General features: G+C 45.5%; 1 protein-coding gene and 1 long non-coding RNA gene across 7 annotated transcripts in view; one reads left to right on the top strand and one right to left on the bottom strand.

The window, feature by feature from the left end:
- LOC103106828 (uncharacterized) overlaps positions 1-2,045 on the bottom strand; it is a 71,490-nt gene extending 69,445 nt beyond the window's left edge. The window contains exon 1 of one of the 2 annotated variants that reach the window (XR_008914877.1): positions 1,670-2,045. This is a non-coding gene — a long non-coding RNA (uncharacterized LOC103106828). The remainder of the gene's footprint in view (positions 1-1,669) is intronic. The other variant, XR_460822.3, reaches the window with a different exon arrangement.
- Positions 1,942-21,175, top strand: USP50 (ubiquitin specific peptidase 50). Of its 5 annotated transcripts, none has more exons than XM_007479940.2 (7): positions 1,942-2,079; positions 7,527-7,716; positions 8,351-8,546; positions 11,207-11,413; positions 13,653-13,795; positions 19,441-19,573; positions 20,894-21,175. In XM_007479940.2, exons 2-7 carry the CDS (start codon positions 7,571-7,573, stop codon positions 21,083-21,085), a joined length of 1,017 nt encoding a protein of 338 aa, XP_007480002.1. In that variant the 5' UTR covers positions 1,942-2,079; positions 7,527-7,570; the 3' UTR covers positions 21,086-21,175. The 5 variants fall into 5 exon arrangements, with proteins under 5 accessions (XP_007480002.1, XP_016278644.1, XP_007480001.1 ...); XM_016423158.2 differs by having other exon boundaries at positions 1,947-2,079; positions 7,522-7,716; XM_007479939.3 differs by lacking the exon at positions 1,942-2,079 and adding an exon at positions 5,414-5,636.

The following is a 21,175-nucleotide window of genomic DNA, read 5'->3' as shown; positions in this document are numbered from 1 at the left end:
ATATCCCAAACAAACACTTGGGCTCTTTAACATCTCTATCAGTGATTCAAGGTATAAGTATCAAATCTGTGGATGACAAAGCTGGGAGAGATGGCTAACACCCTTGCCGGTAGCTTGTGTTCAAAAAGAAAGATCTCAATAGGAAAGAACACTAAATTCATCTAAATTAATACAGATAAATGTATAGTTTTATGTTTTGGTTCTGAAAGTCAATTTATCAAATATAAAGTGGGAGGATTATGCCTTGAGAGCATTTGATCATGGAAAAAAACACCCAGGGATTTTAGAGGATCGTAAGGTCAATTGTGAGTCAACAATATGGCAACCCAAAAAGCCAATGAGATTTTAGGCTGCATTAAGAGAACCAGGAGATGAAGTGCTCTGCCCTGGTCAGACCTCATCTAGGGTACTATGTTCAATTCAACACATTTTAGGAAAGACATTGATAAAGTGGAAAGTTGCCAGAGGAGGGAAACAGAGGATGAAAACCCTTGACTTCGTGTCATATGAGGACTGGTTAGAATGAACAAGGGAAGCCTTTATTAAGCACTTTCTATGTGCAAAGCATTGTGTTAAGCACTGGGGATACAAATAGAAAGGTAAGACAAGCTCCACAAGCTCACATTCTAATGAAATGAGGGAAATTGAGCCCAAATTGCAGGAGGGGAGGGAGAGAGCAAGGAATAAGAAGATGGTAAGTGATCTGAAGGGCATTTGGAGAATTGTCATGGTGAAACATAATTAGACTTGTTCTTATTGGCTCTGGAAGAACTAGGAGCAATGAATAAATACTATAAGCTTCATGTTGGGGAAATCTTCAGAATTGGATTGCTCTCCAAAAGTGGAATGAATGGGTTGCTTTAGAAGTTTCCCATCACCAGAAGTCTTCAAAGGCTGGATGTCCATTTGTGGGCCATGTTTTACGTTTACCACCAACTCCTGATATTCTACTTGCATGCTCACAGCGGAAAGTAAATAAGACTGGCCGGTGGCAGAATTGGGGAGAAGTGTGGCCATTTCTTCCATCCTGGAACATCCTCTCAGAGGAATAAAAAATGAAACCAGAGAGTGTGCTGTAAGATGATCCAAGCATTCAGCTCTGAGCCAGAACCAGCAATTTAGCAACTGAAGAGGAGCAGAAGTTAATCAATCCCAGAGAAGAAATGAAGACCCTAAAAAGTTTAAGATGTTGCATTCTAGTTTTTGTTTTCCACTAGAGCAACCCTGGTTGAGATGGACATGGGTGTGTGCAGTACAAACTCTGAAAATGAAGAGCAGAAAATGTCTTCTCAATTCAATTGAACTAACATTAAGCCGCCATGTGTTGTGTCTAGATGGTAGATATTGGTGGGCACTAGGAATATAAAAGAATCCCCGTTTTCAAGGAGTTTACAATCTATTCACTAGCAAGGTAAGGTAAGGCCAGGCAACAAATAGTGATTGTTTACTATGTGCCAGTTGTTATGCTACATACTGGGGATCCAAATACTGAAGAAAAAGTCCCAAGAATCTACACTCCAATGAGGGACGATACACATAAGGTGGCTGAAAAGGGTTGGGGAGGGGGAACCCTGTGGAGGGCCATAGTGAAAGCCTGGAGGCAAGAGGGGAATTTAAACTGGCTGACCCAACCCCACTGCCCAAAATGAAAGCCCCAAGAGGAACTCACCATTGGGAAAAAGGGGTCATCATTGCAGAGGAGGTTCCACAGTGAGAAGGTAGCAGCGTCTGAAGCATAGTAGCCAAGTTTGGGAAGGCAGGAGAAGCAAGAGGTGAATAATGACCACCACGGTTCATTCATGAAGTGCTTTCTCTCTACTGGGCAACTGCTAAACGGCTAGGGCTACCCCCAAAATAAATTACCCTTTCCCCCACCAGCCTAGGTATTTTTCCTGTGCATCTTCCTTTACTGTGGTTATTATGTTGTTGCCTTCAGGGACAATCACAACTGCAGGGTCATGGCCCAGAGTATCTATCTGTTGCCTTAAGCATGCTCCCACAACATGCAGGACTGGTCAAACCAGATGGAGAAGAAGAATCATCTAAACAATGCCACCAAGAAAATAGAAGTCGTTTATTGTGAGTTCCCCCTACCCTATTCTCTACCCCCCCAACTCCTCAGCACCCCCCACCATTTCTTCTGATTCAAATTTGTCTCAGAGCTGCCAGTGCCAACTCCTCCCCTTATGCCTGATGGTCTGACCCCCTCCTATCCCCAGCAGTTTGCACCTTCCACTGTCCCCTTTCTCTTCATTCTCTCATCTCCTGCCTCCTTCCCTGCTGTCTATAAACACACCTAGACATGACCAGTCTTCTCTTGAACCTGCCCCCTTAATAAGGTGTCGCATTCTAGTTTCTGTTTTCCACTATTTTATTTTATCTATACATTTCATTCGTCTATGTATCTTCTCCCTCCCAGTGCCATACTCCTAGAACAAAAATCTTTATTTCTAAACATTTCTTTCCCTCTCCTTCACTTTTCATCCATCCTCTTACAGACACTCAATTGAAATTTCTCTTTTCAAATGCAAAGACCTGTTTTCAATCTCCTCCTTCTTCATCTCTGGGCCACTTGACACAGCTAACTAGCTCTTCCTTCTGAATATTCTCTCCCTGGGTTTTCCTGGCTCTGCCCTCCTGGATATTCCATGTCTGACAGCTCTACGTTCCCTCCACTCCACTCTCAACCCTCCCGCCTTAGGTGTCCAAGTTTCTATCCCAGGTTTTCATCTTTCCTTGTCTTGGTGATCTCCTAACAGCTCCCTTGAGTTCCATTTATCTTTGTTCTCCCAGACTTCCTCTACCAAGCCCCAGTTCTGAATTAACAACTGCTAGTTTAACGTCTTCGAGATTATTAGGTGGTTTATTGGTGAGAAAGTCTCGACTTGGAGTTCTAAAGACTGGAGTGGAGATCCTGAACCAGGATTACTAGCTCTGTGGCTCTGAACGGGTATCTTAACCTCTCTGATTGTCTCTTCATCTCTAAAATGGGGTTATAGCACTTCCTCACAGGTTATAAGGATCACATGAGATTACAGATGTAAAGGGCTTTGCACACATGCTTTATAAATGTTAGCTTTATTTAGCTCAAGGTCCACATATACAAAAGCAAAATCATCTTCTCAATCACTCAGATTCAGAATCTTGGGAGTATCCTTGGCTGTTCCCCTTCTGACCCTTGTCATTGCCTTTATCCAGTTAGTTGCTGCATCTTATGAGTTCTAACTCCATCTCTCTCCTACATCCACCCTCGTTTTCCAATCATAGTCACCACTCTGGTTTAGACCTCACCATCTCTAACCTGGTTTATTCCAACGACCTCCTGATTGGGCTGGCTTCCCCTCCCCAACCTTCCTTACACATCGCTACTAAAAGAAGCCTTTCTTAAAGCTCAGGCTTGAGCATGTCACTCTCCTGGCCTCTTTGGTGGAATGTTCAGGCCTTGACAATGAACCACTGTTTTCTCGTTTGGGCTTTGCATTTCTGTTACCTACAGAAGTACCTAATCATATGTATAGAATGAATGCTTACTTGATTACAATTGGACCATTACTAAATGACATCGATATACATATCATATTCTATTAAGGGGGAATTAAGTAATAAAAGAAAATGAGCCAAGGAAGCATTAGTCCTGGAACAGAGATTGGGAGAAGAGCAGACAGAACTTCAGATGTTGGGAAATTAGATATCGGACCTTTGCTTCTAATAAGTTTGATGTGTGTGTGTATAAAATAAAAACTATTAGTAAACTATTTGAGGACAAAACAGAATAAGCACAAATGTACTAATAGCTGATGTGTACATAGCATTTTAAAGATTTGTAAAGCGCGTTAGAAACATCTCATTCAATTCTCACAATGACTCTAGGATATAGATGCTACCAGAAGGGAAATAAAGAGAAGGTAAGACTTGCTACTGGGCTCTGGGAGGAGCTTAGGGCCCAAGCTTGATGGTTTGAATCAGGGCCAAGGAAAGGTCAAAGCTAAAAGTTTTTGAGGAAAATGTGTCATAATGAGTGACTAGGGAGCAAGTGGACAAAGAAACAAAGACTCCTGATGTTTACAGCTGTGCCAGAGCTGTTGGGTACAGTGTTATCAGATGTCAACCAGTGATGGTGAGATTTTATGCAGTGTATTCCTTCTTCCTCTGTGCAGGTGGAACTGCAGGAAAGCCATTGTACAAAAAACTGCCCCATCCAGTTCCAATTTTCTCTAAGATGCCTTTTAACCACCCGTTGTAACCTGTCTGCATCTCATCCCCTTGGCCATGAAATCTTCCAAATGCCAAACAAACTACAAAGGGAGCTCATTCCCAGAGATCAAGTAATCATTCCTACAGTACTACTTTCTGGGATTCGTGTGTGTGTGTGTGTGTGTGTGTGTGTGTGTGTGTGTGTGTGTGTGTGTTTTGTATGATTCCCTAGCCTTGCACTCTTCCCTACAAATTAGCTCAGCCTCAAAAATCCCATTTCCCAGCTTTGAAAATTTTCTCTGTTGTAAATATGCTTTCAGGCAACGAAGAACAATTCGCTTTCAGAGAGGGCTCTTGGTTTGCCAAAGGCTTCCCTCACAACACTGTGAGGTAGTTGGTTTATTTTCCCTGCAGTTGAAAGAAGTTAAATGACTATCTCAAAGTCCCACATTTCAGAAGTGTTTTCTGACCCCAAATTCACAACTCTTCCTTCCTTCCTGCTCCCCTTTCCCACAACTACCTCTCACATTGGCTTCCAGATGTACTGAATCACTGGGCCTTCCCTCAATTTCGATTCAACTCTTTTGATTCTATCCACTAGGCATGGTATCTTATAGTTGGGAAAAGATCTTGAGGCTCACCTGGGCCAGTTTCTTACGTGATAGACGAATTCCTCCCTTCAACATTCTAGCCCAAGTGTATGCTTGAACATTTCTTTCTCATTTCTTACCACTTTTGGTTCTCTCTCTTTCTCTCCTCTCTACCTGCTTTCTCTCTCTCTTTCTCTGCCTGCTTTTTCTCTGTCATTCTCACAGGATTTCTATATTTTACTTACAAACTGAAGAACTGTTTTTCCAGTTGCTAGTAAATGGGGTCCATCCCACCCCACTTCCAGGATCTGAGATTCTCCCACCGTTCCCATCCCAACCACTGCTTTTTCCTGATAAAACAATTGTCCTTAAAAAAAAAAGTCTCTAGTTGACAATACCTCTTCCAGATCAGTGAATTGTAACTAGAACAGTCTTTCTTACCGAAAAAAAAAAAAGAATGACATGCATATTAAAAAGAAAAAGATCCATTTGAAGAAAAGGGTTATGCTTATCGTTGAAATACCTCCTTGCCAAAAATACTGAGAACAGCAGCCAGAGTAGCTACATCCCATAGCGACATGTTAGAATCCTGAGGGCAAATAGGATTATGATGCACAGAAGTTCCAAATTGGAATGGTACCTGAAGTACAGATGAAAACCAGTTTGGAGCTACCTGTTGGGGGGGGGGGAATAGAAATTATTTTTTAAAAATCAAGTCAACAGAGAGTGTGAAAGAGAGAAAGAAATGAAGTTAAAAGGTTAGACAAGCCTCAATAGCAGTAACAACCCAACACTCTCCTTCCCCATGGCTTCCAGATGTCCTCCTGATGACTTCAAAATCTATTATGTACTGTGAGTCTGTCTCTTCTACAGTGCTCTAGATAAGGGATTAAGCCAAGGGGGAAGACTGTGCGGAAGCAAGGAGGGGCTCAAGGCAGCAATTAGAAATATTCTCACAAGAGTGTGTGCTCAGTGTCTTGAATCACTGATTGACGATGATCTAAAATCGAGGGAGAAAAGTAACAAATACATATGTAGTATATAGAAATAAAATTAAATGTGTTATATATAATTTATATATATAGATATGTAGACAGAGAAAGAAATAAAAATAAAGATATTCAGTGGGGCAGATGAGTGTTGCAGAGGATAGAGTGCCAGGCCTGGAGTCAAGAAAACCTGAGTTTAAAATAAAGTCTCAGAAACTTACTAACTGTGTGAACCTGGGCAAGTCACTTAAGCTCAGTTTGCCTTTAACCCACTGGAGAAGGAAATGGCAAACTACTCCAGTATCTTTGCCATGAAAACCCCTTGGGCAGTATGGTCCACAGGGTCATGAAGAGTCAGACACTACTGAACAAATTAACAACAAAATTATCTCCATTTGGGGCAGCTAGGTGACACAGTGCCAGACCTGGAATCAGGAAGATTCATCTTCCTGAGTCCAAATCTGACCTCGGACACGTCTTAGCCATGTGATCCTGAGCAAGTCACTTAGCCCTGTTTGCCTCAGTTTTCTCATCTGTAAAATGAGCTGGAGAAGGAAATAGCAAACCACTCCATTATCCTTGCCAAGAAAACCCCACGGACAGTATGGTCCCTGGGGACACAAACGTGTCAGACACAACTGAATACCTCAACAACAACAATATATTCAATGCAATTCGTGAAAGCATCTGGCCTAAGTGGTTTCCCTTGCCATGAAACAGAGAAAAGATACCCTGATGGCCTATTACCTATGTTCAGAGATCTAGAGCCAGAAGAGAACCTCAAAGAACTTGTAGTTCTCCCCCTTCATTTTATAAATGAGGAAACCGAGGCCCAAAGAAGTGACTTGCCTAACGTCACTGAGGTGGTACCCTAGATCTTTCTTTTAACTCTAGAATGAGGGCTCCTTTCTCTATACTTACCCTTTCTCCCCTAAAAGTACTTACCTAAAAATTAGTACTTTTAAACACTTCTGAAGATAAACTACAAGTAGGAAATGAGGCATATGGCATAGAGGTGAGAGTTCCAGCAGCCCTTCTGTATGGTGGAGGGAGAATCGGCAGTAACAGATTCTGAGCTGCATGGCCCTGTGGCAAAGAGCATCTTGGATAAAAAAAGTCTTTCATTCCAGTTAGCCTTGCTCCATTACAATGGCTCCTCTCCCCAAGGAGAGGCTCTTGGCATGAAGAAAAAGCAGCCCATCAGGCTGGACTTAAGTCCAAAGACCCAACCCTTGAGCTCCTTGCAGACCTGAGAAAAGCCATTTCTTTTTTCATTTCATTTTCTGGGCATTGGAATGTCTATATTCCCTTGACATAAGGAAGACAAAAACCATGCTCTGGTTTGTCTATTATATCTACATCCCTATAGCTTATGGCAGAGATGAGATGTAGGCATTTTGTCTAAGCAGCCTAGAAGTAAACTGTGCAGGTTCAGCAGATGACTATACATCCCTGTGGTCTAGATCAGCAGCAGGATCATGCTTGACCCTGCCGAGTCTATAATCCAGTTATTTTCATGTGCTGTCTTCTCTCTATCTCTATCTCTCTTCTGATGCCTTGTATTTCCTTATCTGCATGCCTATATTATTTCCCTAGTAGATTATGTAAACTCCTTGAAGACAGGTACTGTTTACTTTTTTCCCCGCAGCCTATTAACAGACATTTAATAAAGACTTCAATTGAATTGAATTGTACTCATCGTGCCCCCTCAAAATATTATTTTTTCTTTCCCTCTGGCATAAACACAGCACAGAATGTACAGATTATAGTGACAGCAGCTCTGCCAAAGAGTCTAACATGGCCCAGCAGCACTCCCAAGGTGTGACAGGTCTTCGTAACCTAGGCAACACATGCTACATGAATGCCATCTTGCAATGTCTCTGCAGTATCACTCCATTGGTGGAGTATTTCCTTTCCGGAAAGTACATCACCGCTCTCCAAAAGTAAGTCTGTTTGTCAGGCTACCCACTTCCTGATGGATTGAGAGAGCAAGAGAGCGAGCGAGAGAGCGAGCGAGAGAGAGGGATGGATGGATGGATGAATAGATGGATGGATGGATGGATGGAGAGAGAGATGGATATGCACACATATAAGTAGATAGATAGATAGATTGATAGATTGATAGATTTAGGTAAAATAGATTAATATGTGTATATTATGTATATATCCATGCCATATACATGTTTTAGATATAATTAATGCAGGCACTTGTTTTGCTTGACTTTACATGTTTGGAACTGGGGCTTTTGTTTTTCTTGCTTTGTCAATGGGGTTAGGAGGGAGAAAAGGTGGATCCTGAAGAAAAAAAATTAAATTAAAAAGTGAGATTACTTTGAAACTCGAGATTCTTCTTTCTTTAAAATGTTGAGCCACTTGGTGGAGGGTATAGTACATAGCTAAAACACCCAGGCTTGTCACAGGAGATCAGACTCTGCCCACTTCTCTGGAGCAGCCAGTCTTCAGAGGAAGAAGGAGGGGGAGAGTTCCTTTGAATTTTCTGCACTGTGTTCAAGTATTTAAGTATATCTTCATAGCATTAATCAAACAACACTACCTGTTCTTTTTCTCCTTTGGAAGAGACAGTGGTGAGGCTGCCACTGCTTTTGCATACCTGATGACAGACATGTGGCTTGGAGACTCAGATTGCGTCTCACCCGAAGTGTTTCGGACAGCCATTGGAAAAATCTATCCAACATTTCTGAAGAGGACACAGCAAGATGCCCAGGAATTCTTGATTTATGTCCTGAATGAACTTCATGAGGCTTTGAAGAAGGTCAGTAGAAAACAGTCACTATGCCATAAGACAGGCATTATTATACTTGACCTTAAAAAAAATTCCCCTTGTTTTATAAACATGGTGCAGACTCTTCACCCAGAACCAGAACTCTGTATATTGATGCTGGACCCAGGTTCATTACCCTCACAAAGGCTCACTTTGGTCCCACCAGCACCTGTCTTGGGGTACCTCAGAATCTAGCTTGTTTTAGCTCTAGCCTAGAAGTATTCAATATTTCCTCTTCCAAACCAGGCAAGGATTCTAATGAGTATTTTAGCCCAGAATATTAGTTCAGAATAATGACAAAGAAGCCTAGTATCTCAGCTCCTTTCAGTAAAGCAAAAAGAAATATGATAGACTGCCTTAACAAATGACACTTCTTAGCCCCCTTTCCCCATAAGATGGCTTAGTCTCCATTCCCTCCCTCCAAAAAAAAAAAAGACTCATGGGAAAAGCCTGACAATAGAAACTTCATAAAAGAGTTGATGAACATTTACTCAGTGCCTACTATGTGCTAGGCACACTATGGACTATGCCTGGCACATAGAAGACACTTAATCCTCTAAGCACTAGGGATGCAAACAGAGGAAAAAAGATAGATCTTCTCCCTGACTTTATATTTAGCACCGCCCTGCTTCCTTGGGAATCCATTCATTCCCTCACTATTGCTGCCTGTCTCTCTCTCTCCCCTCTTGGGTCTGCTGCTCCATGGCCAATAAGCATCTAAGTAAATTGTAGCAGCTTTTCTAATTCCTTTGCTTGTTCTAGAAATCCTTGGCACTTGATTGGGATGGGAGCCGGGTGGGGAAAACCATTATCTCTATTCACTGTCATCCTAGAAGTTTTTTCTTCTGCATCTTGGATTTCTTCTTCCTTTTCCCCATCATTCAAGATTTTATTAAGCAGCCAATATAAGCCAAGCACTGTGCTAAGTACCATAAGGATACAAGAGAAAAGGAAAAAGTTCCCGGCCCTATGAAGCTTCTATTTGCAAACCTTAGATTTCTGCTTTCTGTCCTTACCTTTGCCCTATAGCATTCTGGGAAAATGAGTTGATTTTCTTCCCTACTGACGTCACTTCTACTTTAGTATCTTCGAGCCCATGCTAGCTTCCTTCCTTTGACCTTCAGAGAATGATGGAGAGAGGGGCAGTGTGGGAGGAGAAATGCAGGGAACACCAATTCTGCCATCAAGATCTTTGGCTCCTTTTCTGGAAATGATTGACTAGAAGGGAAAGGGATTGGCCCCAGTCATTTCCAAAAAGCTTCTTTCTCTTCCCACTATAGTAGGAATTTGAATTCGAGGCCAAGAGTGCCCATCAAGGCTCTCTGCAAGAACATTAACTGCTTTTCTTTTCCTTTTAAGCATATGAAACTACATTTCTTAAATGCCTGCCAGGTGCCAGGCATTGGGTTGGGCCCTGGGGTTTGGCTCCAATGCATAGTGTGTGCCAAAGAAGTAATTGTGAAATCAATCTGGAAAGAAATGTTGATGCCAGGCAAACAAACAAAAACCCCTCCATGCTAAACAGGAGTTTTTATTCCTTTCTTTTGGGCAGGGAAAGACATGGTCAGGCATATGTTTTCATGAGAACCATTTGCCTCCTGTAGGGGGGATGGATAGATTGGAGGAAGGCAAGGGAGGCAGATGAGCCAATGAGGAGTTTTTGCAGGAGTTCAGGGAGGACGGAGGCCCTGAACTTGGGAAGGGGCTCCCCTGGAGAAGGGCAGTGGGGGATGGGGGAGATTCTGAGTTAGAACAGCCTCTCAGTCACTGGGAACTCCATCCAGGAGGCCTCCAAGGCCGGGAGCCCGGTACATGAGGGAGTGGCCATTTCCTCAAAAGAAACAGGGAAGTTAGGAACCAGAGCGGAGTCTGAGGCCAGGGAAGCTGAGCGACTCTAGAGGACCACCAGATGGAGAGGTCCAGCGGCAGCATATGTTGCTATTCACGTTATTTTACTAACATAATATCCATAAGACTCCAGAATCTTTCTACCATCTAATCAATACTACATATATTTTATACATATATTCTGCAATATGACAAGAAAACAATTTCTTGTGTTCTTGCCCAGTGGGTTTGCCCACATTTTGAGAGTATCCTGGGTTCCCAGCACCTTCAGCAGCAGCAAAACAGATAATTCACACGAAGTAGCAGAGTCTCAGTTCCAATAAAAAACATCGGACACAAACGATGCATGTTCTTTTTTTTGGTCCTATTTTACGGTTGGGGAAACTGAGGCAGACAGACATTAAATGTTAGCCCAGGGTCACACAGCCAGTAACTAAGTGTACAAGGCCATATTTGAATGAAGGTCTTCCTGACTCAGGCTCTATCTGCTTTACCTTCTGCTGCCTCTAGGGATCCGTTCTTTTATCTCAGGATCAGTCTCCCTCTCTAATCTAAAGATGATAGATAAAAGATAAAGATTTCCTCATGAGAGGTCAGAAATCCCACCCAAGCTCCAGAGAAATACCTTCTAAAGAAAAAAAAAGTCTCCCTGGGTCACTGTCATTAGGAACCCCTTGGAGATTTTGACTCCTTTGTCACAGCATATCGCTCATTCTCACTTACGGAAGGTCGTGTTGTATGGACAATGGCTAATTTTTTTGCTCTTTCGGTGGGTGGGGGGGTCTTGGGGGGGATTCCTATAGTATCGTCGGAAAAAACCCCACGAGAAAGTAACTACAAAGTGCTACAGGAAGGTGGCTTCCAGTGAATCCTCCATCATCACTCGGCTTTTTGAAGGGCAGCTCAATTACGACATCGTATGCTTGAAGTGCGAAAACTGCACCTATAAAAACGAAGTCTTCACTGTCCTGTCCCTTCCGATTCCATCAGAGTGCGAATGTTCCCTTCAGGTGGGTAATCCGGGACCTTGGGCGGGCGCTCAGGCGTCACCACGCAGGACGTTTGCCTAAAGGGGCGTGATCGTGCGTGCACTGGTGAGGAGGTACCAGTACTAGGGTTTTTGTTGAACAATATTCTTGCCATTAAAAGGATTCATTTCCCCCTTTCCCGCTCCTTCTATCCACGGGAGCATTCAAGAAACCACTTCCCAAGGACAGCTAAGCGGTTTGTTTGGTGGAGAGCCAGGTTTGGAGATGGAAGGTCCTGGGTTCAAATGTGGCCTCAGATGCTTCCTGGCTGCGAGACCCTGGGCAAGTCTATCCCACTTGCCCAGCCCTTCCCGCTCTTCTGCCTTGGAACCGATACTTAGTATTGATTCTAAAACAGAAGGTAAGGTTGTTGTTCCATTTTCCAATACCATACCCGGGGTAACGTTTTCCCAAATGTCCAAGGAGGCCTCTTATTCCGGGTGAGGGAGGTCCTCAGACAAGCTCCGCCCCCCAACCCCCGGGGCGCCGTTCTTGGCGGTCTCAGAGACTGAGCGCTGGTCCTGGCGGGGGCGGGGAGCCTGGCTGGGATCTGCTTTCACGCTCTCGCCATCAGGGAGTACGCAGGGTTCGGAGACGGATCGCTGCGTCACGTGCTTTCCTACCAGTAAAAACTGCAGCGTCAGTATTAGCGGGCCGTGAACTGGAAATGCAAACTGCTGACGCCCAGATCTGAAAGAGAATAGAGGCAGGGCGCGCCGTTTGGTTCAGCTCCCGGGGCGGAGAGGATCGGGGAGACGCGCTCAGTTTGTGGCTCCTGGGTCCGGGTCGCCACAATGGGCTACTAGAACTTAGAACTAGCATTCCTTCCCTCTCCCCTTCTCCAGCCCTTTTCCCCGCCGCCGCCGGACTCTGCCCTCGAGGAGCCCCAGGTGTTCCCCGAGGCCCAGGAGCAGGCCAGGGAGAACTCTGGACCGCGGCGGCGGCAGCACAGCTGGTTTCAATTCTTTCTTTTCAAGATGGCGTAGGACCTTTAGAAGCAAAGCCCTGCGTTTCCCGTGTCCACCGTCAGCTAATTCTAATTCCCAACTAATGATGCTTTAGAGGCAGCCACCCAGATCTCCCCACTGCTTCTAGATCTGTATTCTGTAGTACAAGCCTAAGTTGTACAGGTACAAATGTCTCCAGCGGAAGAATCCCAGGGATAGAATTAATGACCTGCCGCCATTCCGAGGCAGAGGGAATGCTTTGGAAGTTCCACTTCTGATTTAGCGAAAACGAATCTTCTAAGCTCATTAGCCCTCATTTGGCTTTTGCATTCAAGCTGTAAACCTGTGAAGTCTCCCAGGTGTTTAGATGTTAGCGCGCCCCCCTGCGTTCCAACCAGGATTACTGGCGATGATTCAAGTCCCGCCCCCTGCCGGGGTTATGTATTATGACTAGCAATGGTGTGGCAGCAGCTATCATTCATAACTGCCATCATTTAAATAGTACTCTCAGGTGTGCAAAGCACTTTACAAATATTACCTTGACTTAACCTCACAACCTCCCTGGGAAAAGGAAGTGCTATTATCATCCCCATCTGCAGATGAGAAAACTGAGGTGGTTAAGTGACCTACCCAGAGTCACACAGCCAGGAAGGAATCCCAAACTCCAGATGGGGTCTGACTAGGTCAAAATACAGTAAGACTGGGGGCAGCTGGGTGGCTTAGTGGATTGAGAGCCAGGCCTAGAGACGGGAGGTCCTGAGTTCAAATGTGGCCTCAGACACTTCCCAGCTGTGTGACCCTGGGCAAGTCACTTGACCCCCATGGCCTAGCCCTTACCACTCTTCTGTCTTGGAACCCATACACAGTATTGATTTTAGGATAGACAGTAAGGGTTTAAAAAAGAATATAGTAAGACTATGGTCACCTCTCCTATGAGGAGGGGGCGGGTTCCTTTTTGTTTTCCCTAAACTTTCGTTTTTTACAACATTACACATAGAAACCATTTTTGACTATTGTTTTCTGACATTTTGAGGCTCAGATTCTCTATGTCCTTCCCTCCCACCCCTTCACAAGGAGGTAATTAGGCTGATAGAGGTACTCCCGGGGCTTTGCTGCACTACAGAGTTCCCTGTTCCACAGGCCGTGACAGAAGACACATATCACACACACACTAAAACACTCATGGAGGAAAAGAAAGGAAAGATGGCGGGTTCCGATCTGCAATTCCAGTTCCTTCTTCCTAGTTTGGTCACTAAATTTTTTTTTCTCAACAGGAATGTCTTGGATGCTTCTTTCAACAAGATACACTCACCTGGAATAACCAAATTCATTGTGCTTTCTGCGAATCCAAGCAAGACGCAGCTGTCAGAGCTAGTATAGCCAAAGCACCAAAGACAGTTATTTTTCACTTAAAGAGGTATGGATTCTTGGCCATATTTAGGTTTAATTCCAAAAAATGAAATGGACCAGAAGACCAGCATCTGGATAGTTGTATAAGGCACAGTTAGTCCTGGGCCAATCTTGGAATTGAGCATATTTATCTAGAGGAAGTCCTACCTTAAGATAAAAGATTTGTTATATAATTAAAGTAGCATTCAAATCCCATTGCCCCATCACCAAAGTTCCCCACACCGTCCTTTTATTTATTTATTTATTTAAGCCCTTACCTTCCGTCTTGGATTCAGTACTGTGTATTGGATCCAAGACACAAGAGTGGTTAGGGCCAGTCAATGGGGGTTAAGTGACTTGCCCAGGGACACACAACTAGGAAGAGTCTGAGACTAGATTTGAACCCAGGACCTCCCATCTCTGGGCCTGGCTCTCAATCCACAGAGCCACCTCGCTACTCCCCACACCATCCCTTTGCCACCACAAATGGCCCATAGCTCTTTTCCCAGAAAGGTGACTTATTCAGGAATGGGTGGGAGTTGAAACAATTTTAGCCAAATATAAAGAGATCAAGTCCTTCTCTGTTTCAATATGAAAGAGTCTAAATATTGCTGCCCTCTCAGATCATCATCCAATAAAATTCACCAACCATGGAGTGCACCAAGTGAGAATGGGTAAAACATGTATTTGCCTAGACTGAAATCAGACTAATAAGAACTTAAACTGAAAAGGGATAGAGGAGAAAAATGCTTTTCACTTACCGATCTAGGTGACACAGCAGCAGCTACAACACAGGAAGAAGAATGGCAGGAGAGACACACAGCCATTTAGAAACAAAGTTGAAGAAATGTGCTCATTAAAGCCAAGGTCTCAGAATTTTATTATAAGGGTATTTAATAAGAATCAGAAATCCCACAGAGACAAACAATGTCATAGCATTGAGCATTGAGGAGATGGAATTTATAGCTGGAATATGGCTTTGGAAGGATATACATTATTCACATGGAAGAGATCTATGAAGGGAAAGGGCTGGTGGCTTTGTATAGTAGAAAAATATACTCATGAAAACATTTAGAAACCTGAGGGAGAAAGTATGGTGGGAAGCCCTTGGGTAAACATCAGAAGAATGAAAAATAGAAATGCTGTGAGAAAATGCCGCAGATATCTCAAAAAAAAGGAAGATGAGTTTGGAAAATAGATCACAAGCCTAAGCACAGGGGCATGAGTGATACGGTTGTGGCATGTTTCTTCATTTCTCTGGATATCTGCTAGAACTCTGCCAAAAAGAAAAAAAGTTACTATTTCATCCTTCAAGAGGTAAGGGAAGGACGAAGGACAACTGGGCTTTGGATCCGATTCTGACCTGCAAGGGTAAAGGTAGAGGGGAGCTGAACTGCCTCCTGAATGAGAAATGAAAGCCTTAAGGGAGGAAATGGCCATTCTGCGTTGGAATCTGTGAGAGCGAGGAACCAAGGATGCAGGGCAAGGAGGCGTAGAATCCCATGACTTCAAATTCCACAGAGAGTTGTCTTCTTCTATAGGAGCTGCCTTCAAGCATGAAAATTTGAAGTTAAAAACAGAAACAATTCCAAAAAGGAAGAAAAAAGGCGGCTATCTAGAGAGATCAATGTGGAGTCACAGAGAACTCAATGACCAACCAAAAGACAAGTAACAGACAGGGACATGCAGTGGACCATGAATACAAACGAGTGACATTCTCCTTCATGAAGTGTCAAGAATCCAAGCTAAGATTGAAGAATGCTATGGACGACAAAGGGGTATTATGGGCTATCCAGGGAAAAAGAGAAAGCCCAAAGAAGAGAAAGGACCCTTGTTTTAGGAGAGGATAATAGAAAATGGAGAAAAGGCAGAACTACTCAACTCTAACTTTACTCTTTTCTCTGCCAAAGAAAATGACAAATTTTAGAGGTGGTGGAAGGAGAGGACCTTAGTTTCTCTTGAATGATGAGGTTAAGTCACCTGGTCTTGAATTCCAGGCTGGAATGCTCAAAGGATTGGCTGGTGTGATTGTTGAGCTATTGTCAATGGTCTCTGTAAGGTCGTATAGAAAAGTGGAGGTTCTGCTGGTTTAGAGGAGGGAAAATGGTATCTAAGGGGAATTTCACAAAAAAAAAAAAAGGAAACCAGTGGAATCTGCAAACCATAGGCTAGTGATCTTCACTGTTTGTGGCAACATGCTAGACTCAGGTCCACATCCCTCTCTAATACTAGCTGTGTGAAGGTAAAGGGGAACCGAACTGGCTCCTGAGAGAGAAATGAAAGCCTTAAGGGAGGAAATGACCATTCTGTGTCGGATCCTCATTTCCTCGTGTGTACAATAAGGACATTATCTTCAGTATTGCTGCGGTGGCTCTGTGCACAGTGGATGGAGAGATGGATTCAGAATGAGATAGACCTGAGTTCAAAACTTGCCTTGACCAATGTTACGAGGACCCCATTCAATGTTCCTGTACTCTGAAACGACTTTCTCTGACTGCCTGCTGCCTTTCCACTTTCCCAGTCTTGCAATTCTAAGCCCTGCTCTAAGTCTTCATTAAGACCTCCAGTCTCTCCTCTTCCCAAGTCTTTCACGGGCTATGGCTAGGAATGGCCATTCTCTTTTCTTCCCCATTTGCCGTTTGTTGGGCCGGTTTGACCCTACCTGTTCTCTCACATCCCTTGTTCTTTCTTCCTATTGAAAATCTCGTCCTGCCAGATTTCAGCCTTGCCTTATTTCCACCACCTGCTGCCTTCGCTCAGACGCCTGCTGCTGAAGAAGTTGGAGACGATCACAAATCCCTGCTACAAATACTTAAATCTCAAAACGAGTGTTCGCTGCAAAACAGCTGCTTTATACCTGCTGATAATACGCCGTCCCCCTCACCACACCCACTATTTTTTTACAAAATCCGTTTATCCCTCTTTAAGCCTTCTGTAGCTCCCCCTGCTCTGTCCACTGAGCTTTCCTCAAATTCCTGAAAGAACGGAAGCCATTCCCTGACTTCTCCTTTCTCCTCCCATCACTGGTACTGTCGCCTCCATTTCAGGCTCACAAGCAGAAGTGGCCCTTCTCGGCGCCAAGGCAAACCGTCTGTCTACGGAGGAGCGGCCCTCGTCCGTCTCTTCTGCCAGGGCTGCCCCTTCTCCCTGCTGGCTTTCTCTCACCTTTTTCATCTCCTGCGCCCACACGCGCTCTTCCATCTCCAGCTTGAGAAAACCCTGACCGGCCTTGTCCGTCCCTGCTAGCTCTTATGCTCTGTTTCTCCTCCCTTTTGTCATCTGCCCCCTACGTGTGGTGCCTTTACTTCCTTTTCTCTCCCTTCTTAACTCTGCAGTGGAGCTTCCAGCCTCGCCATTCTCCTGAAAGCTGGCCCAACTCTAACGGCCTCTGCTCGCGCCTGCTCCTTCTGGGCCTCTTCACCGCCTCCTTATTCTCCGCTCAGCTCTTGTGGCGCCTCTGCGGTTCTTCTCCTGCCAGGCTTTGCTCTCCTCCAACTTCTCCCGGACCATCCCTCGGGGGCACCCCGGCTGATGCGCCTCCGTCCAGCCCTCCCCTGGCTCCATCCTGTTTCAGCCGCTGTTCTCAGCTTCCGCCGATGGAATGATGGGCTCTCCTGACCTCCAGCCTCGCGTTCAGACACCTCGAGCTGGAGCTCTTCCGGACACCTGACGGCCAGCCCGCCCTCTCGCCCGTTCTGCCGAGACCTTCGGGACGTTCCTTAAACGTTCTCTGCTCTCGCCCGGGAGCAGGTTCCCATCCGGACAAGCGCCTGAGGCCGGCCTCCGGTCTCTTCCCGTTCTAGTCTCTTCCTCTCAGGTTCCAAAAGTACTGGCCCCCCCGCGGCCGCCCGCACCACCCTCCACCGGCCATTCAAGGCGTCCCAGCCCGGGATGTTCAGTCACGCCGGCCTCCTCCTCGCCGCTCCACATACGAGATGCTCGCCTCCAAAGTGGCCGTTTCCACGGTGTTCCCCAAGCCTGGAAGACTCTCCCCGGCTCCCTGGAAGGCCCCGCTAGAATCCCATCTTCAAGAAGCTTTTCTCGACGCCCCGCAGCGAAGGCCTTCCCGCTGCCTCCGTCTCCCACTCGGACATGCCTTGCTTGCGCCGGGAGGGCCGGGACTCCTTTTTGCCTCTTTGAATGCTCAGCAAAGGGCCCAGCGCACGGGAGCCGCTTCACAGAGGCTCACCCGAAAGCGCCCCATCAGCGCGGGCTCCCGCTCTCGGCCGATCCGCAGAAGTGCTCTGTGGTGGCATCCGCAGCGAGGCCTAAGGTGGGCGCCCGGGACAGAGCGCGGGGACAGATGCAAAGAAGGGGATTGTCCGAAACTGGGGAGCGTAATGACGCGACAGAAATGGAGAGCAGGCGACTAATCTCCGGCACGAGCCATCGTGCCCGACACACATTAGACGCTTAGTAAATGTCTGTATTTATCCATCTCCTGAAATGAAATTTAATTCAACAAGCATTTATTTTGAGACTCTTGGGCAAGGCCCTTCATTCACTTCCTTGGGTACTGGGAAATAGTAACATTTAATTAAGTAAATGAATTAATTAGTTCATAATAACAATTAACATTGAAATAGCATGTGCTCTGTGCTAAGCACTTCACACATTTATTTTTCTCATTCGGGCCTTACAACAAACCCGGGAGGGAGTTCCTAGGATGATTCCCATTTTACAGAGAAGGAAACTGAGGCCGAGGCTAAGTGACTAGGTCACAGTTATTAGATTTCTGAAGCTGGATTTGCACTCATGTCTAACAGACTCCAGGACTGAATCTCTACGCTGTGTTACGGCTGGTTGTTAGCCAATCACCGATCTTACTTGGCGTCACTGGGTTAGGAAAAAGATTAAGAAAGGCGCCAGATCTGCGTGGGGCCTGGAGAAGGTGGCCTGGCTGGGGTTTTCCCTGCTCTGTCACTGGCGCGACCTGGAGGATGGAGAGTGCAGAGAGCTAGAGAAATAGGGCTGGGCTGGGCGAGAGGGAAGGGCCGATCGTGCTGGAGCCCCTCCGACCGCTCCCGGACATCCTAGGTACGAGGCGCCCAGTTAAGATACACATTTGGCCCTCGTCCTCCGGGACCTTCATTCTAATGACATCCCGAAGCTCCAGGAGAATTTCTTCCCCTCAGAAATATTTTTCTGAAAATTTCTGAGGAAGGTACAGATGTGGCCTCAACACAGCGAAGGCTTAGGCTCAAGACTGGCCACTGATGTCACTGGTGTGTCCCTGAGCAAGTCCCTTGGCCTCTTCGGGTTACAAGCTGCTCCGAGCACTCTCGGGAAAGCTCCTTTAAATCACCCCTCCCCCATGGGAATCCCCATTGCTCTTTCCAGACTCCTGAATAGGGAAGAGTAATTGAATTCAGGTAAAGTGTCCCTTGGCAAAATACCCATTTTGTTCCATTAAATTCTGTATTGGCGCTGAATCTCTCCCCTCTGCATTAGAGTGGAATTACTTTATAGGAATTGTTTTTCTTCTTATTTTAAAAAGGACTTTTACGGAGCAAAAAATCAATGAATGCATGTTTGTAAATCATTGAATTTTGATAAATTATATAAAGAAAATCATTTGGTTTCTGTGAAGCAGAAAATATGGGTGACACTGTTCCGATGTGGAATCCTCGAATGGAGCATTTACCATATATTTACATTCTTTCCATTCCTTAGGTTTGACTGTCAGGGTAGAATGAAGAGGAAATTAAGGACAGATATCCATTACCCACTCAACAACTTGGATCTTTCTCCTTATATTTATCCACTTTTTCGGAAACATCCTAAATACAGCCTTTGTGGAGTGGTGGTGAGTAATAAGGTCCAATTGCTCTAAGTAACAAGCCCTTTAAGGAAAGCTGCGGGCTCACCTGCTCCTCTACAGTCCCTTGTTGCAAGCTTTAAACCTAGGAACAATTGATTTTCTTCTGGATTGGGCCTCGCGCAGACACTGCACTCGGGCTTCTAGAAGCTCCGCCAACTTCAAATCGACATTCTTCCTCGGTGCTAGTCTGGGCTCCTCCGGGCGCTCCTGAATAGCTTAGGAGTGCCACGTTTATTTGGGGGGTCCTTGAAAGGAGAGAGAATAGCGGTATATTGGGGTGAGGCGGAGACTCTGAGAGATTTTTTCCCAGCGAGTATCTCCTCTCTAGTCCTTCCTGGAGGCTACTTAAAAAATGATCTTTAGTAGCATTTTGCCGCTCTTCCTTTCCCGTTTGAAAAACTGTAGAACCCTTCCTTGCCTGTGATTGAAAATTAAATGTCTGATAGGCTCAATTTGCCTTTAAGGATTCACAAGTGGACTTTTCCCTTCCTCTGAGTCAGCATCTGGTTTCAGGGGTTGCTGTTTGAAATTCCCGTGCAGAGTAGAAAAGGCTGCACTCAACAACTACGGGGTGCTTGTTCCCATTACCAAGAGATGTTTGGTTCCACAGACTTAGAGTTTAAACTGGCCCTCCTTTCTTGCACGAACAGTCGTGAACTTATTAGGAAATGACAAGAAGAGGCATGAACTGAAAAAGACTTGGGTGATCAGAGCGGTCAGATCTCAAAACGGAACCTCGGGAATTATGGCGAGGGCCATCCGGGGAAAAGCGATTTTTACTCAAGCTCCGATGGGAACTCTGTTTCCTACCCTGGTCACCCACACCTAGTTGCACTCTAGCATCTGCCTTCCCGTGCCAGCGTCCCTCCGTTCCCTTTTCCGTAATAGGAGGACTCGCCCGTCAGGCCAGGCTCGTCCCAGCCCCTTTAGCTCCCCAGCGTCTGCGTGGCGGCGAGTAGCTTTGTGGGCGCATCCCTTTGTGAGTGACCCCCCCCCCCCCCAGCGGTTAGATTCCCCACTAAAAGCCATTGGCCAGATGCTTCCAGAAGTCGCCGTCCTGTGGCAAAGCTTGTCCCATCTGAGGGACTCCATGGACGGTCTGTAGGGGGCCCGGCGGCCCCGAACACGACCAACCATGGAGTCCTTCCAGCTTCCGCCCTACTGAATCCTTACGTGCCTGGCAATGGAGTGCGGCAGTGTCTTATGGAAAAGTCTTTCCTTACTTAGCTTTCTCGTAGTGAGAAAATGGTGAGCAACAGAAACAAACCCAGCGCCCCCAGGGCTAACCCTCTCTCTCCCCTCCAGAACCACTTTGGTGATCTAGATGGCGGCCACTACACGGCATTCTGCAAGAACACAGTCAGCCAGACCTGGTATAGCTTTGACGACACTCGAGTTTGTGAGATTCCAGATTCTTCAGTCCAAACCGCCGCTGCATACCTCCTCTTCTACAGTTGTCAGCCTTTTTCTATACCTACCCCAAAATGCAAGTGCTAGGAAAGCGTTTTCTGAACACTGCGGAGCATTAGATCACAAATCACAGTGGTAGCCGTTTTGCTTAAAATTAAACCTGTGCATCTGATATGA

This window comes from Monodelphis domestica, chromosome 1 (genome assembly GCF_027887165.1).
Source record: "Monodelphis domestica isolate mMonDom1 chromosome 1, mMonDom1.pri, whole genome shotgun sequence".
NCBI lineage: Eukaryota > Metazoa > Chordata > Mammalia > Didelphimorphia > Didelphidae > Monodelphis > Monodelphis domestica.
This window is presented reverse-complemented; position numbering and strand designations above follow the sequence as displayed.

What these genes read in the sequence shown, in the direction of transcription:
- USP50 (XM_016423158.2), top strand. Translation starts at nt 1,991, where the DNA reads ATGCTCCCACAACATGCAGGACTGGTCAAACCAGATGGAGAAGAAGAA. An exon ending in AGTGCGAATGTTCCCTTCAG is followed by an intron (nt 11,414 to 13,652) that starts GTGGGTAATCCG and finishes TTTTCTCAACAG; the next exon opens with GAATGTCTTGGATGCTTCTT. An exon ending in GTTATTTTTCACTTAAAGAG is followed by an intron (nt 13,796 to 19,440) that starts GTATGGATTCTT and finishes TCCATTCCTTAG; the next exon opens with GTTTGACTGTCAGGGTAGAA.